This window comes from Martes martes (assembly GCF_963455335.1).
Source record: "Martes martes genome assembly, chromosome: 18".
In the NCBI taxonomy this organism is placed as follows: domain Eukaryota; kingdom Metazoa; phylum Chordata; class Mammalia; order Carnivora; family Mustelidae; genus Martes; species Martes martes.
In genome coordinates this window covers 13,942,997-13,956,382 of record NC_137906.1, presented here as the reverse complement: position 1 = coordinate 13,956,382, position 13,386 = coordinate 13,942,997, and the positions used below count along the sequence as shown (strand labels likewise).

The 13,386-nt window shown below is 58.7% G+C and overlaps 1 protein-coding gene across 1 annotated transcript in view; it reads left to right on the top strand.

The window, feature by feature from the left end:
- Positions 1 to 10,471, top strand: part of LOC308359396 (kinesin-like protein KIF19) — a gene marked incomplete at both ends in the record, with an annotated part of 32,329 nt that extends 21,858 nt beyond the window's left edge. Inside the window, 5 exons of the mRNA XM_080830429.1 lie at positions 3,462 to 3,570; positions 4,047 to 4,439; positions 6,205 to 6,334; positions 9,189 to 9,296; positions 10,374 to 10,471. Coding sequence (XP_080686555.1) covers positions 3,462 to 3,570; positions 4,047 to 4,439; positions 6,205 to 6,334; positions 9,189 to 9,296; positions 10,374 to 10,471 — 838 coding nt within the window. The remainder of the gene's footprint in view (positions 1 to 3,461; positions 3,571 to 4,046; positions 4,440 to 6,204; positions 6,335 to 9,188; positions 9,297 to 10,373) is intronic.
- Positions 10,472 to 13,386: the final 2,915 nt, after the last annotated feature.

The window sequence follows — 13,386 nt, the reverse complement described above, 5'->3', positions numbered from 1 at the left end:
CAAACGAACGGGTCCAGGAGATCCTTGAGGCGCAGGGTGGTCACAAGGCTGGTGGGCTGGCCGCCAGAAAGGCTGTTTTCACTTTGTGTTTTGTTCCCTCGTGGCCGCTGTGCGCCACTGTCGCTGCTTCCCCCCTCTCTTCTGCTAACTTTAGCCTCGATGCCTTCCACACCAGAGCAGACCCGTAAAGCAATTGCTCACAGACTCGCCCCCCAGTTTTCACGTTAGCATTGGTCGGTGTGTGTCCCGTCTTAGCCGCCCGTCTGCCTGATAGCGTGACCCAGGCAGGGGGCTTACACCTGGCGCCTACTTCTCACAGTGTGGAGGCGGGGCAACTGCAGGGGGAGGGGAGTGGTGGCATGCCCTTCTGTCGAAAACCTCTTCCTAGCCTGCACACCCGTCTGTGCCATGCACCTGTGTGCCAGAGGGACCCCCCCCCCTCTCTGGAAGGCCACAGTCCTGTGCACTCAGGGCCCCTGCTGACCTCCCAAAGGCCCCTTTTCAGAATGGTCACGTCAGGGGCTTCAGCACAGGAGCTCTGGGGGGACCTAGTTCAGATCGCCGCTGTCCCCTGGGCCCCTGGCGTCGTGACCTGTCCCCCCAGAATGTCTGTATGCAGCTCTACAGCTGGGATGCCTCTGTCCGTGACCACGATGTCATTAGCATCCCCAGGAAAAATAGCAGGATATCTTCAATGTTGTCTCGGATCCTCGCCAGGGGCCCATTTCCCCAGTTTGGCCCCAAATCCCTCTGCCACTGGTTTGTCTCATTCGGGGGCAGCGGGGGCCCCGTATCCTCGTCTTGCTCCATGTCCTTCAGGGGAATGAGAACAGCAGGGCTCCAGCCTTGGGGCATGCGTGCATGTGTGTGTGTGCGCACGTGTGTGTGCATGCATGTGCTTCTTTGGGCCCAGGTATCCCTATGTGTGCAAGTGTGTGCATGTTTGCAGTGTCTCATGGGGGTGCGTGTGTATGTTTGGGAATGCGTGTGCGTGTGTGTAGGAGAACAAAGCACCCATCCCCCCAGTCAGGACTAGATGCCTCTTCCACCTGCTCCTGGGCCCACACCTGCTTGAACTTGCCACTGACCTGTGGGTGAGAGAAGACGGGCATTGGCCCCATGCTGACATCGGGCTGATTGCAGGCTGGTTGCAAAGTGAGCCTCTCACCTCCAGTCCTCAGTGTAGACAGGAAGGGTCTGCCCTACAGTAGCTCGGACTGTGGGGACACAGCCAGCGAAGCCCCCTGTCTGCCGTGAGCCGGAGGGCGGGTTCCATGTTCTAGATGGCACGAGAGGAGCTGTGTTTCCCGGCAGCCGGGCTGGGCGGCTGACGCCCACGGCCTAACCCAGGGTGGCCAAGCCAGTTCCCATACAACAGCTGAGGCCCAGCACAGGGGCCCTAACTGGGCGGAGTCCCTGGGATCCAGCCCATGGCCCATGGGCAGCCAGCCCTTGAGCCATGCTGACCAGGCTTGTGTCGCAGCTATGTGGGTCAACTGCCCCATGGTCCCGTCCAATGGCTGGTGGGGTCACCAAGCCTCCCTGCAGGGCCATGCATGCTGACATGGTGGGGCCACATGACGCAGGGCTGCCGTTAAGCGGACCACCTAACGTGAGGGGTGCAGGAAGGAAGCCCGTCAGCCTGCCTCGCATGCAAGCTAGGCTCCCGTCCTGGACTTGGGCCTCTGCCCCAGATCCCCTTTAGTTTTCGGTTGCTCTTGGTCCTCACTCAGAGTGCTTTTGGCTGTAAGTGACAGAATTCTCAGTGCGGTGATCTAATCAACACAGGTGTATACACAGGAAGAGTGGACTTGGGGCCGTGATTTACACGACTTGATGATGCCCATGTGTCTACATGGAAATAACGTCTCCCCTTAGGGTCAAAGAGGCTGCCACAGCTCCACAGATCATACCTCCAAGAGGAAGGGAGGGCCGGGCTCTCTTTTTCATCTGGGAGAAAAATCCCTTCCATCAGCTTCCCCCGTAGATGTCCCTAAGTCAGTGAATCGTGTGCTCTCTGCTACGCCAGTTCCCTACAGAGAAGGGAAGGGAGGACTGTGACAGGCCAAGTCAGACCACGTCTCAGGGCTGGCCATGTCGTCACGCAGAGTTGCTCTGGGGCTCTTTACCAGCACCAAGGGGTGGCTGCTGCAGGGGCAAGCAGGGCATCTGCACACCTCACTATGTGTTCATTGAGCACCGGTGCCGGACAGTGGGAGGTGAATAAGACGGACGCGACCCCTGCCCTCAACCCGCTGTCTCTGCAGCTGCAAGGGGCAGGGGAGGGGAGGGTGCCATTTGCTCCCGGGCCATGTCCTGAGTCTGCATCTGGCAGAGGAAATGTTCCTGCCCATGTCAGGCACTGCCCTTGGTGGGAGGGAGCTGGGGCGCTCTGATGGGCTTCGGGGGGCCCCCTGCACCAAGGGCACATGCTGTCTCACTCTATGGGTGAAGAGGGGGCTGGAGGGGCGCCAGAGCTTGCTTGGATTTGCCATGAGGAAATGCAGGCCAGGCGTCTGTCTCTAGTTTGGAGCACTGGCCCTGGGGCACCGGCCTGTGCTCTCCTGACAGCGTCCAGAGGCCTCCGCAGTACACATGGTGCTCAGACACCCCTTGTCGTCCAGCCAGCGGTGGGTTGGCAGTCTTCCCAGCAGCTCGGCTTGTCACCACTCAGATTTCATAGATGAGAGAGCACAGCTCAGGGATGTGAGTCCACTGGTCAGGGAGCCTGGGTGTGACGTGTGACGCTTTGTTCTTGCAGTCGCTGATGACCTGCCTCGACAGGATGCTGCTAGAAAACGCTGTTCTTGCAGAGTAGTTCTCTCTGGAAGTTCTGGCTGGAAGGTTGTCACCGTCCCTTACCCTTCCAACAGCCAAAGTCTTCCACACACAGGGTCCTGGGCCAAGTCCATGTCTTTGTTCCATCCTCCTCTCCTTGTTGTGCCTTGGATGTGCGAAGCTGGTCCCTGCCCCAGGGCCTTTGCCCATGCTGTCCTGTGCCCAGCAAGTTCTCCTGACAGCACTCAGCACAGGTCTTCCATTGTTGTTCTTTGGGCCTCTGCTTAGACATTTGCTCCTGTTGCATTTGTCCCGTGGCTGATTGAATGCCTGACTGGGTGTGCCGCAGCCCAGTTCTGACACTGACCACCCAGAGCTGGTATAGACCCTACCAGTTAGGGCCTCTGTCCTCTACACGATTGCCCCCATGGCAGAGGCCAGCTGCAGGTGGAGTCCCTGGGCCACCCGTGCTTCTGATCTGCTGACCACCACTTCAGAGGTTCCTGCAGCCCTCTCAGGTCTGATAAGGACACTGAGCTCATGCACCCAGCGTGTCCTCTGCCCTTGCTGTGGCCTGACATGGGCCGCAGTGTCCTGGGGTTCAGACCCTGCTGTCCCTGGCTGGATGAAGGGCCGCAGGCCCCGGCAGCTACCTCAGCAGGTGCATCGCGTGTCCCCCACAGCAGTGGCTACAGGTCCTTGGAAGCCACACCATCGAGAACGCTGGACAAGCAAGATTCTCTTCTCCCTCCACCATCCCTCCGCGTCCTGCTGACCCCTCCAGCTCATGAGGTTGGTGTGCGGCCCTAAGTGGGGCCTAGGCTCTGGGGAGGCCTCCCCTGCTCCTGCAGAGCGGTGGGGGCGGCTGTGAATATTCATGTCTTTCCTATGAACTACCTTTAAGAAGCTGCTAGTTTCATGACCAGTGAGCGCTCGCACTCTGGGTCACGTGCTGAGGACACCCCCTGCCCCACGGGGAGTCCTCTGGCCTAGCAGGGGTGCTTGGAAGCTCAGCTCCCTTGGGAGAAGCCACATCCATGTCTCTACGTGTGAGATGCCCTGGGCCCCTCGGCCCTTGGGAGCAGTGACCTGTGCCTCTGGGGTGTCCTGGTCCCAGAGATTGCTTCTTCACGCACCTGTCTTGGCCCTCCTCCCACCCAACTGACCTTGAATCACTGGCCCTGAGTTGGTTTCTGGGGTGCAGCCAGGGTCGGGCCAACTGGGTTGGCCCGGTGACATCTGACCATCAGTGGCACTGGTTCCTACAGCCATCAAACTCCCTGAGTGTGAAGAACTTGGTCTCCAAGCTGTGCTCCATGACCAGCCCAGACGTGGGCACCTCACGGGCAACAGCGGAGGCCAGCAGCCCGGCCCTGAGCGCCCAGGCCCTCGAGGACATGGCCGTGAGCACCAAAAGCATCGCTCTCATCGCAGCTGCCCGGCGCTTCAGGGCACAGGACCGCGGTTGGGGCAGCGGCCACTCCTCCCTCCACCTTCCGGAGGAAGTGGCCCTGGACTCCAGGGACCCAAAGGCCAGTGTCACCCCAGCCCCAAGCCCAGCAGACCGAAGGTGGCCCCTTGCCAGCCCGGGCAGGGACCACTCTGTGGAGAGGAAGGCCAGGAGGAAGCGGTCACCATCCCTCACCTGGAGCGTGCAGCCAGTAGGTGGACATTGGCGGGCCTCCTAGGCCAGTCCCGGGGTCCAGTGGAGCCGGCAGAGAGGGAGGGTCCCCCAGGCGCGCCCACCCCTTCCTAATCGGAAGCCAGGTGTGGGCATGTTCCTTGCAGCCACGTCACAGTGCAGGCAGCAGTTTCCCATCTCGGGTCCTTCCCTAACGTTCTTCCATAAGTGCTCATGTGCGCAAATGGTGTTGGCATTTTAGCCCTAAAGTGCCCCACTAGGTTCTAGCACATGTCAGCCACATAGCAGCTGCCTCCACATGGTGTCCCGTTTCCACGGGAGCTTGGCACCGAGCCTGGCACGCGTGACCCCCCACTGCCGGGGCTGAGCTCCACACGCGGTCCCGTTGAGCGGCTACTGATGGTCATCTGCTCCCTGTTTCATGGCCAAGTAGGTCGTCTTTCATTTCTGACCCCTTGGGCATCCCTCTGTGGGGTGTTCCTCATTTCTAGTTACCTTCCAGGGACGCTGGATGGTGTCGACCTGTGGAAGTCTCATCAGCATTTAAGCAAAATCCAGCACACGGCAGAGCGCCACAGTGACCACTCCCTGACCACACTGACCACTCTCTGACTGCAGTGATCACTCCCTGACTGCACTGATCACTCCCTGATCGCACTGACCACTAGCTGACTGCAGTGATCTCTCCCTGACCACACTGACCGCTCCCTAACCCCAGTGACCACTCCCTGACCTCACTGACCACTCCCTGACTACAGTGATCATGGTGGTGTGAAGTTGCAGTTGCGTGATGGAGAGGGTGGGTTTGCCACGTGTTCTAGTCTATATGGAAATGGTGTTTCCTTGGCGAGGTTTCTTTCCATCCTACACTTAGTTAAATAAACTGGAGGAAGTGAGCAGGCTTCGCTCTGGGCATGCTGGCTGGTCGTCAGGGGCCTGGCAGACGTCATTCTGCCTCTGCCAGCCACACAGTGGACATTTGCTAACTCAATCTGAAGCCACTCCACCATCACTCGGTGTGATTAAAGGTGGGACCATAGCAGGGGTCAGAAGGTGAGCATACCAGTCAGAGCTCTCCGAGCAGTAGAATGTGTATGCACACATTTGACACAGATGCTCACACACTCAGACATGCACACACACTCATATTTACACACTCATGCACACGCACACATGCACACACATATATGTTCACACACACATTCACACATGTGCACGCACACACACAAAGAAAGGTTTACTATAAGCAATTGGCTCACGTGATTTATGGAGGCTGACAGATCCCAGAGCCGTGGCTGGCAAGCTAGAGACCAGTGTAAGTCCAAAGCCAAGAAAACCCAAAGCCCCAGCTCAAGACAATTAGGCAGGAGCAGTCTCCCTCACTCCCAGGACAGTCCGCGCTTTTGTTGTATCCGGGCCTTCAACTGATTTGACAAGGCCCACCCACACTTGGCAGGAAATTTGCTTTACTCAGTCGATCTATTTAAATGTTAACCATTTAACCCCCCCTATTGTGGGGGGGCACGGAGAGGAGAGGATGGTAGGGGGGACAGCTAGCAGCCAGAAGAGGATCATGGATTTGTTCACTCATTCATTCCTCTCTGGAGGTCAGAGCGCTAGCAGTGATCCTGCCGGTGTGCGCTGAGGTACGCCACATGCCTACAGCCATCTGCCACACAGCAGACCCGTGATCTGTGCGTGGCTTTGGCTCAAAGTGACCTTGGCGGGTCACCCCTTCCATGCCCGCTCCCCATGCCCTGGCCTGAATGTGCTTGTCCCTGCAGGTGCCAGACTCTGCCGCTGACAGCCAGCTGTCCCCAGCACTCCCACAGCTGACAAAGTCATCCGGAAAGAGCTTCTTCCCTGCTGTCCCCACGGCCTCCAAGACAAAGCCCAGCCTCAGTGTCCACACAGGTACAGGATTGGGAAGATAAGCTAGTAGGCCAGGTCTTTGTCAGCCCCTCCTGCCCAGGGCAAGTCTTTGGGAAGCATGACGGTGTGCGCCACTGTCAGTTGTCTGTGCCTTGCTGTTAGTTTCAGGTTTTCGGGGCTGGGCGTGGGCCAAGGCCCCCGGTCCCACAAGATGCCATGTTCCCAGAGGTGCTCAGTTTTGCTTCTGGCCCGCCCAGCAATCCAACGGAGTTTGAAACACTCTGGGTGGCCAGTGCGGTCCATGTTGGCCTGGGTTTGAGTGCTGGCTCCTGTGGTTGTGTGCCCAGGATACGCTCGTGGTGAGGGCTCGGGAATGCAGACAAAACCATCAACGAGAGAAAATCACCTGTGTACTTGGCTGTGAGGTGGCCCCCTCCCGGGTGGGTAGGACGTGAATACCGGCCCCTGTGCGGGCCACTGGGTGTGGCTGGTGGACGCAGGCGGGGGTGTCGGTGCTCCCGCAAGGGTGCCCACAGGCTGTGCCAGACCTGCACCAGGAGGATGTCAAGACCCAGCTTCTAGAAGTACCACCATTTGGGATAAACTGCCTGCATCCTGTCTTTTTAAAATCTTTCCACTGGTCTTTCCAGTGATGTGTCTCTGTCATATTTGCCGAAGTATCCATCCCATAGAGGCTGGGAAAAACCCACAAGCAGGCCAGTCCTGGCCACGGAGGAGCCTGTTTCACTGGCCACATGATCAGAGCTCACAATGACGCCATGCTTACTCTGTGCCAGGCGCTTGGTGGATGTCAGCCCACTTGTCCCCGTGGGCAGAGAAGGAAACTGAGGCACAGACGTTCGGGGCGTTGCACGAGGTCCCACAGCTGGGAGTGTAGACCCACTCCCTAGTGTCCAACCACACTCCTGTGCCTTCCCTTGTACCTTGTTTCTATGTCAGAGTATGTGTGGGTCAAGGAGGGAGTGTGTCTTAGGGCCGTGGCCACGGTGTGACAGCCACACTCTGTCTCACTCTGGGTGTACACCTTGCACCACCCGGTTCGCATCCACACTCTCAAACTCTTCAGAAATCTCTGGCCTAGGGACAGAGTTCGGACCCCCCCAACCCTGGTGATTTCTCAGTTCGGCTCCTGGGACTGCTGGCGGTGACACAGGCCCATGATAGGACAGCAAAACCTTGGAAGCTCTTCAAGGTTCTTCATCCGTATGGACTTTGCCGCTTTCAGAAGCTTTGATTCACTCATCTTCCTGTTTCCACCGTGCTCATTGACAGTCACCCGGTCCCGGAGAGGGCAGTGGCGTCAGGCGTGGGAACTCTGTGGTGCAGGGCCAGGTGTGTGCCCACCACCATCCTCCCAGCAGGCCCTCACCTGGAGAGGCACCAGGGGGACACCTGCCTGGGGCAGCTTGGGAGAAGCCTGGCTGTCCCCACGTAGCCAAAGCCTCATGGCTCTGTGATCTCCCGTCCCCTGCAGACAAGCCCCTTGGAACCTGTCTCTACAGCTGATTTACAAAGGAGCTTGCTTTGCCTCCCGTTTTATGATGAAATTGCTCATGCACCCAGATGTCGGGACAACAGCACACAGATCTCCGGTGGGAGCTTCCCGGTACCAGCAGCGGCTGTTCTCTGCCAGCTCCGCTCCTGTGTTCCCGCGACACGCTTCCATCCGTTTCCATCCACTCATGTGCTGTTTGCTTTCCTGGAGTGCTCTCCAGAAAATCCCCGAGTGGTCTGCCTCCCCCGTGCATCTTCAGAGCGCTTTCTGTCTGTGATGACTGACTGTTTGTTGCACGTCATGGCTAGACAGGTTCAGTGGCTTCCCTACGTCTGCGTACAAAAGGAAACCAGCATTTTCCAGTAAACCAGAGTGGGCTAAACTTGGCCCCATCAGTGGGCAAGAAAGGGGCACAGCCGGAGCCCCCAACTCATGGGAGGTGCTGAGCCCTGCTTGTGGGTGCCCTGAGCAAAGGCTGGGCTTCTTGCATGGGGTGTGGCTTCTTGCTAAGGGCGTCTCGGGGCGGTGGGAGCATCGGGGCTCAGGCCCTTACAGCCGAGTACTAGTCCGTCTCCCACAGGCCACGTGCTTGTACTGTCCCCGGTGGTTTGCTCCTCCCAGCCATGGTGAATCTCTGTTTCCGGGTCTTTGGCTAGCTCCGGGCGTGGGTCTGTGTGTCCCAAGGCAATCCTCCGCTGAATTTCCTGGGAAACCACAGCCCTGTCTCCCACCAGGGCCGAACCATGGTGCATCACCACCAGCACTCCTGAGTCTCTGTCCCGCTCTGCAGGCTCAGCCCTGTCACCTCTCCTGGGCCCAGACCTCTGACTCCCCGTTCCTTCCCCGATTCCCCAGCAGCAGTGGGCCCAGTCCTGGTTAAGTGTCAGGAGAACTCTGGCCTGTGGGGGGACGGCAGCCTGAGAACAGAACAGCCCCCTCTCTCGTGGGGACACGTGCACCAGGAGGAGGCAGGTGCTGGGATGAAAACAAAGTGACCAGGGTGGACCGTAGGGCCGGCGATCTGAGCTCAGGCCGTCAGGTGGCCTCTGCACAGGGCGCCCAGCTGTGTCTCGGGGAGATACCCTCTTCCTCCCTGCATCCTCCTCCACTCAGTAACCCCAGGATACTCACTCCGCGGCCGGGTCATGGCCAGCTCAGAGCAAACAGGGGAAGGAGAGGGAAGGAGAGGGAGAGGGAAAGGAACCAAAGCTGGAGGAGGGAATGTTCTAGAAAGGGCTGGCCTGTGGGAGTACACACAAAGAGCCCAGTGGGCATGAGGTAGGCACTCAACATGCTGTATCGATCGTGATGTCCTCTCCTCTCCAGGACTCACAGGGTGCCCCTAAACTAAAGTCCTCTCCTCTCCTGTTCACTGTGTAGATGAGAAGAGGCCCTCAGTGCCCGAGGTCAGCTTCACCTTCCCCAGCGCCACGTGGCAGAGCAGCCCAGGCCCGAGCAAGGCCCCGCTCCGGCCCCGGGACATCCGAGGTCAGTGCCTGCACCATCCCACAGCTCCTGCGCCCCCGTCTGTCCCCCCAACGTGCCTGTGCCATGTCCACAGCAGCCATACCTCCCCAGTGGCTCCCTGGTGGGGGCTCGGGTCCCGAATGGGAGCAGGAGCACTGTGCCAGCTAGGTGCTCGCATTCAGGAACAGCGATACCTGTTCCGTGACTGACGGTTAGAACAGCCCCCCAGGAGGGCTGTTAACTTTGCACATTGGCCCGTGGCATCGTGGAAGCACCAATTTGCCCATGACACCACTGGGCCTGGGTGCTAACCCGGAAACCCCAAGGGCACACCCCATTCTTCTCTGCCTGTGTCTCAGAGGCACTGAGGCTGTGACCCGGAGATGGTTTAAGCATGTCGGCTTCTGAGTGCATGTGACCCTCTCCCCAGCCTGGGAGGCAGGAGCCACCCGAGTCCTCTCTGGGGGTGGGACCCGCCCTCTGGCAATGTTTTCCGCTCCCCCGACACCCCCAAAACCAACACACAGCCGAGTCGTCGGGAAGGATGGGTATAAATCATCAATAGGCCTAAAGCCCACCAGGGAGGGAAGTTCTTCCTTATGTCTAACCTCAGTCCCTCTTGCTGTACCTTTAACAGACGCTTTCCTGTTACTGTTTCAGAACAGGTCAAGAACTCGTTATTAGGCCCTCCTTTCCAAGGGTTCTTGGGGAAAGGGTCTCAAAGGAGTTTGCTGGCCGTGCCCTTGGGGGCAGTGGCACCAGCCAATTTAAACAGCGTGGGGGATGGGAAACACTCCACGAGGATGCCCCCACCCTAATTACATGCATCCTTTGTGGTGGAGAAAGTGGCTGAGGGGGGTCTCGGGACAGGCCTGTGTCACTAGTGTGTGGGGAAGTGGGGTCCCAGGCTGGGGAGGCGCAGTTCCACAGGGGCCCATGCAGAGCTGGAAGAGGAAGGCGTGCCCATGCAGGTCCTGAGCCCAGGGGCTGGCGGCTTGGGCCAGGCCTGGGACATCCGCACCAGGGACCCGGCAGTGGGGACTCTGGCTTTGCGGGAGTCGGCCTCGACCATGAACTAGAGTCTCCCCACCCCTCCAGGGTCCACAGATAGTGGAGGCCGACACCACAGTCCACTGCCCCCCAGCGCCCCCCGCAAGTCCCGGGGCAGCGCCAAGCGACCACGAAGGCCGAAGTAAGGATGCCAGCCAGCGGACCAGGCACGTGGGGGCAGGTGGAGAGCGGCCGCAGGCACAGGGCTCCCTCTCCCCGGAGCTGAGTTCAAGAGATGGGGCCCTGCCGGGGACCCTTCGGGGGCAGCTAGCCAGCTTTCCACAGCTTTCTGTGCTGGCAGCTGCCTCGTTAACCCCCTCCAGAGGGAGGGTGGTTGACAGGATGTCAGAGCCCTTTTGAAGGATCCTCAGGAGGAGGCAGGCCTCGTTGGTGTCATTCCTAGTCATGGGTGCTCCTCCCAGGATCACTCCTCCCTGCTGGTTCTGCTGCGGGAGAACGCTTTCACTCTTCAGCTGATGGGGCGAGGCCCACCCTGTCCAACGGGAGTCTCCTCGCTGACTGGAACGTTAATCTCATTTGCAGAACACCTGGGCAGCATCACTGACCCTGGTGTTTGACCAAACACCCAGGTGTGGTGGCCTGGCTGAGTTGATGCTCCAGTGAACCCCCATTCCCCACAAGCCTTGGCCAGCCAAGGGTCAGCATCCCATCTCCATATGTGTACGGGATCCAGAACAAGCCAGCATCGGGAATGAGAACACCCTCCACTCCCGTGACCCCCCCCACCCCCTCACTGTGTTCTCACGTCCCTCCCCACGCGCCCCTGTGCAGAGGACACCATGGCCAGTGGTCGGGAGCCAACGTGTCGGCCGCCAACCCAGGAACCGAGGCTCTAAGGTCGCATCAGGATAGAAGAGTCTGGGAAACCCGGAGCACCATCCGCGGAGCGCCAGGCCATCACCTTCTTTGGCTCTGCTTTTGGCACTTCTGTGGCTTTCAATCCACTGCCCGCATGACGGGCTCTCAGGGGCACCCTGTGTGGGGGCCGTGGGGACTGGAGCCGCCTCCCTAGCGGCAGGATCCCCACCGGCTGGGGCATCTGGTGGAAGCAAGGGGCTCTGGGAGGCCACTTGTAGCACTTTGGGGCTCAGGGCCGAAAGGAGGTGCTGGTGGGGCCTCGCAGCCCACCTGGGAAGTGGGCTGTCTTGGACGCATGGGTGCCCAACACAGGGGGACAGCTCATATGTGTTGTGCAAACGCCACAGCTGGACACCACAGCCTGCCTCCCCTCTCGTTGTCGTAAGACCCACTGTCAAGGAAGGCCTGCAGGGGGCTTGTCCTTCCTGAGCCTTCTGGAGGAATGTGTGGAGGGGAGGTCAGTCCCACATTATCTTTGGGGGCTCTATTGCCTGCTGTGAGCAGACCTGCTGGGGACACCCTCTGATGCCCACCTCCCCTTCCCTGGGGGGCAATGCTGAGCCTGGAGGCAGAGATAACTCCTTCTTTCCCACCCTGGCCCCAGATCCTGGGTAGGGCAAAAATTGCTGGTTGCCCCCCATTTCTGCTCGCTTTCTTCTGGGATAATAGAACCCCCAATTTTTAGCTAGTTCCATGGCTTCCCAAATAAGGACTGGATGTTCCACCCTCCTTTGCAGCTGCATATGGCTGCGTGACTAAGTTCTTACAGATGGGGTACAAGCCAGAAGCAGCTGCTTCCAGGAAATTTGAGCACAAAGGATCATTAGCACGTTCTTCATGCTTCTTGCCTTCTTTACTTCCTCAGTCCTACTACCTGGAATTTGCATGTGAGGGCTGGAACTCTAGCCACCATTTTGAGGCCTGAGGACAAAGGCCATACCCTCAGGAGGATGGAGCAGGCAGCTGGGAGGAGCAGAGTTGCCTCTCAGCATTGTTGCATCCCATCCCCCAGATGCGGACTTGATAGAGGAACAAGTGCACCTCATCTTAACTGATCAGGGAGGGGAAGCCCAGGCAATTGCCAGTTGTGGGTGGAGAAGTCCCTGGTACTTCTGGGGAGTGACATCAGCAGATTAGAAATGACAGGATGGCGGGATGAGGCTTGGGGTCAGGCATGGACCCCAAGAGGTTCCTAGGCTGGCGTGAGTGTGCAGAAGAAACTCCTGCTCTTCCTACACTGCATCTGGAGCTGGGCTGAAAAGAGCTGCGGCCTGGCCCATGCACTTGAGAAAGGGCTGAGGAGACACTTACATTTGGGGGACTGAGGATGGGGGCTCCAGCCTCATAGTGGGTGTTAATGTTCTCAAGCAAATCAGAACTGCCAGGGGGTGCGTGTGAGGAGGTATTTAGTTTAGGGAACTGGCTGGTGTGACTGTGCAGGCTTGGCCAGTCCACCGTCTGCGGGGTGAGTCAGCAGGGGAGACCTGGGGCAGCGCCCTCTGCCCAGGACAGGTCAGCCTTTTTTTCTGTTCAGGCCCTGGGATGATGGGATGAGGCCCACGCACTTTACGGAGGGCCATCTGCTTTACTCAATGTCTGCTGATTTACATGTTAATCTCACCACAAAACACCCCCGCAGAAACATCCAGAATAACATCTGACCTGTGTGAGCACCGCGGCCCAGCCAGGTGGACACATGAAATTCACCATCATGGGAGGTGACACAAGACCTGGAAGAGCCAGGCTGGAGAGGGTCACCTGCTCTGTGCCGGTCTGTGACAGCCAGGGAGACCCCTGAGCTCAGGGTCAACCTGGGGGACGGAGGGTGGGGGCAGATCTTGAATTTGGCCCAGTTTGAGCCCAAAATGACCGAGGAAAATTGTATAAGTGTCTGAATGTCCCCAGGGGTTGTTTGTGGGTGCATGGGAGTTCAGGTGACTGCAGATTTGTACCTGTGACATGAGGGTCACACTGTGATCTCACCACTTTAAAAAGACGGAAAGTTATATAAAGGGAGCGATAATACATCCTCCCCCACCCCCTGCCTTCTCGGAGGTAAGTCCTCTTCAATGACTGGGAGCATGCTCTTCCCAGTTTCCCCACAGAATAACCCAAATTCAGAAGTGTCTCCACTTAGGTCCCCCACCATGGCAGAGGCTGCCACAATAGGGCACAGGTGGCT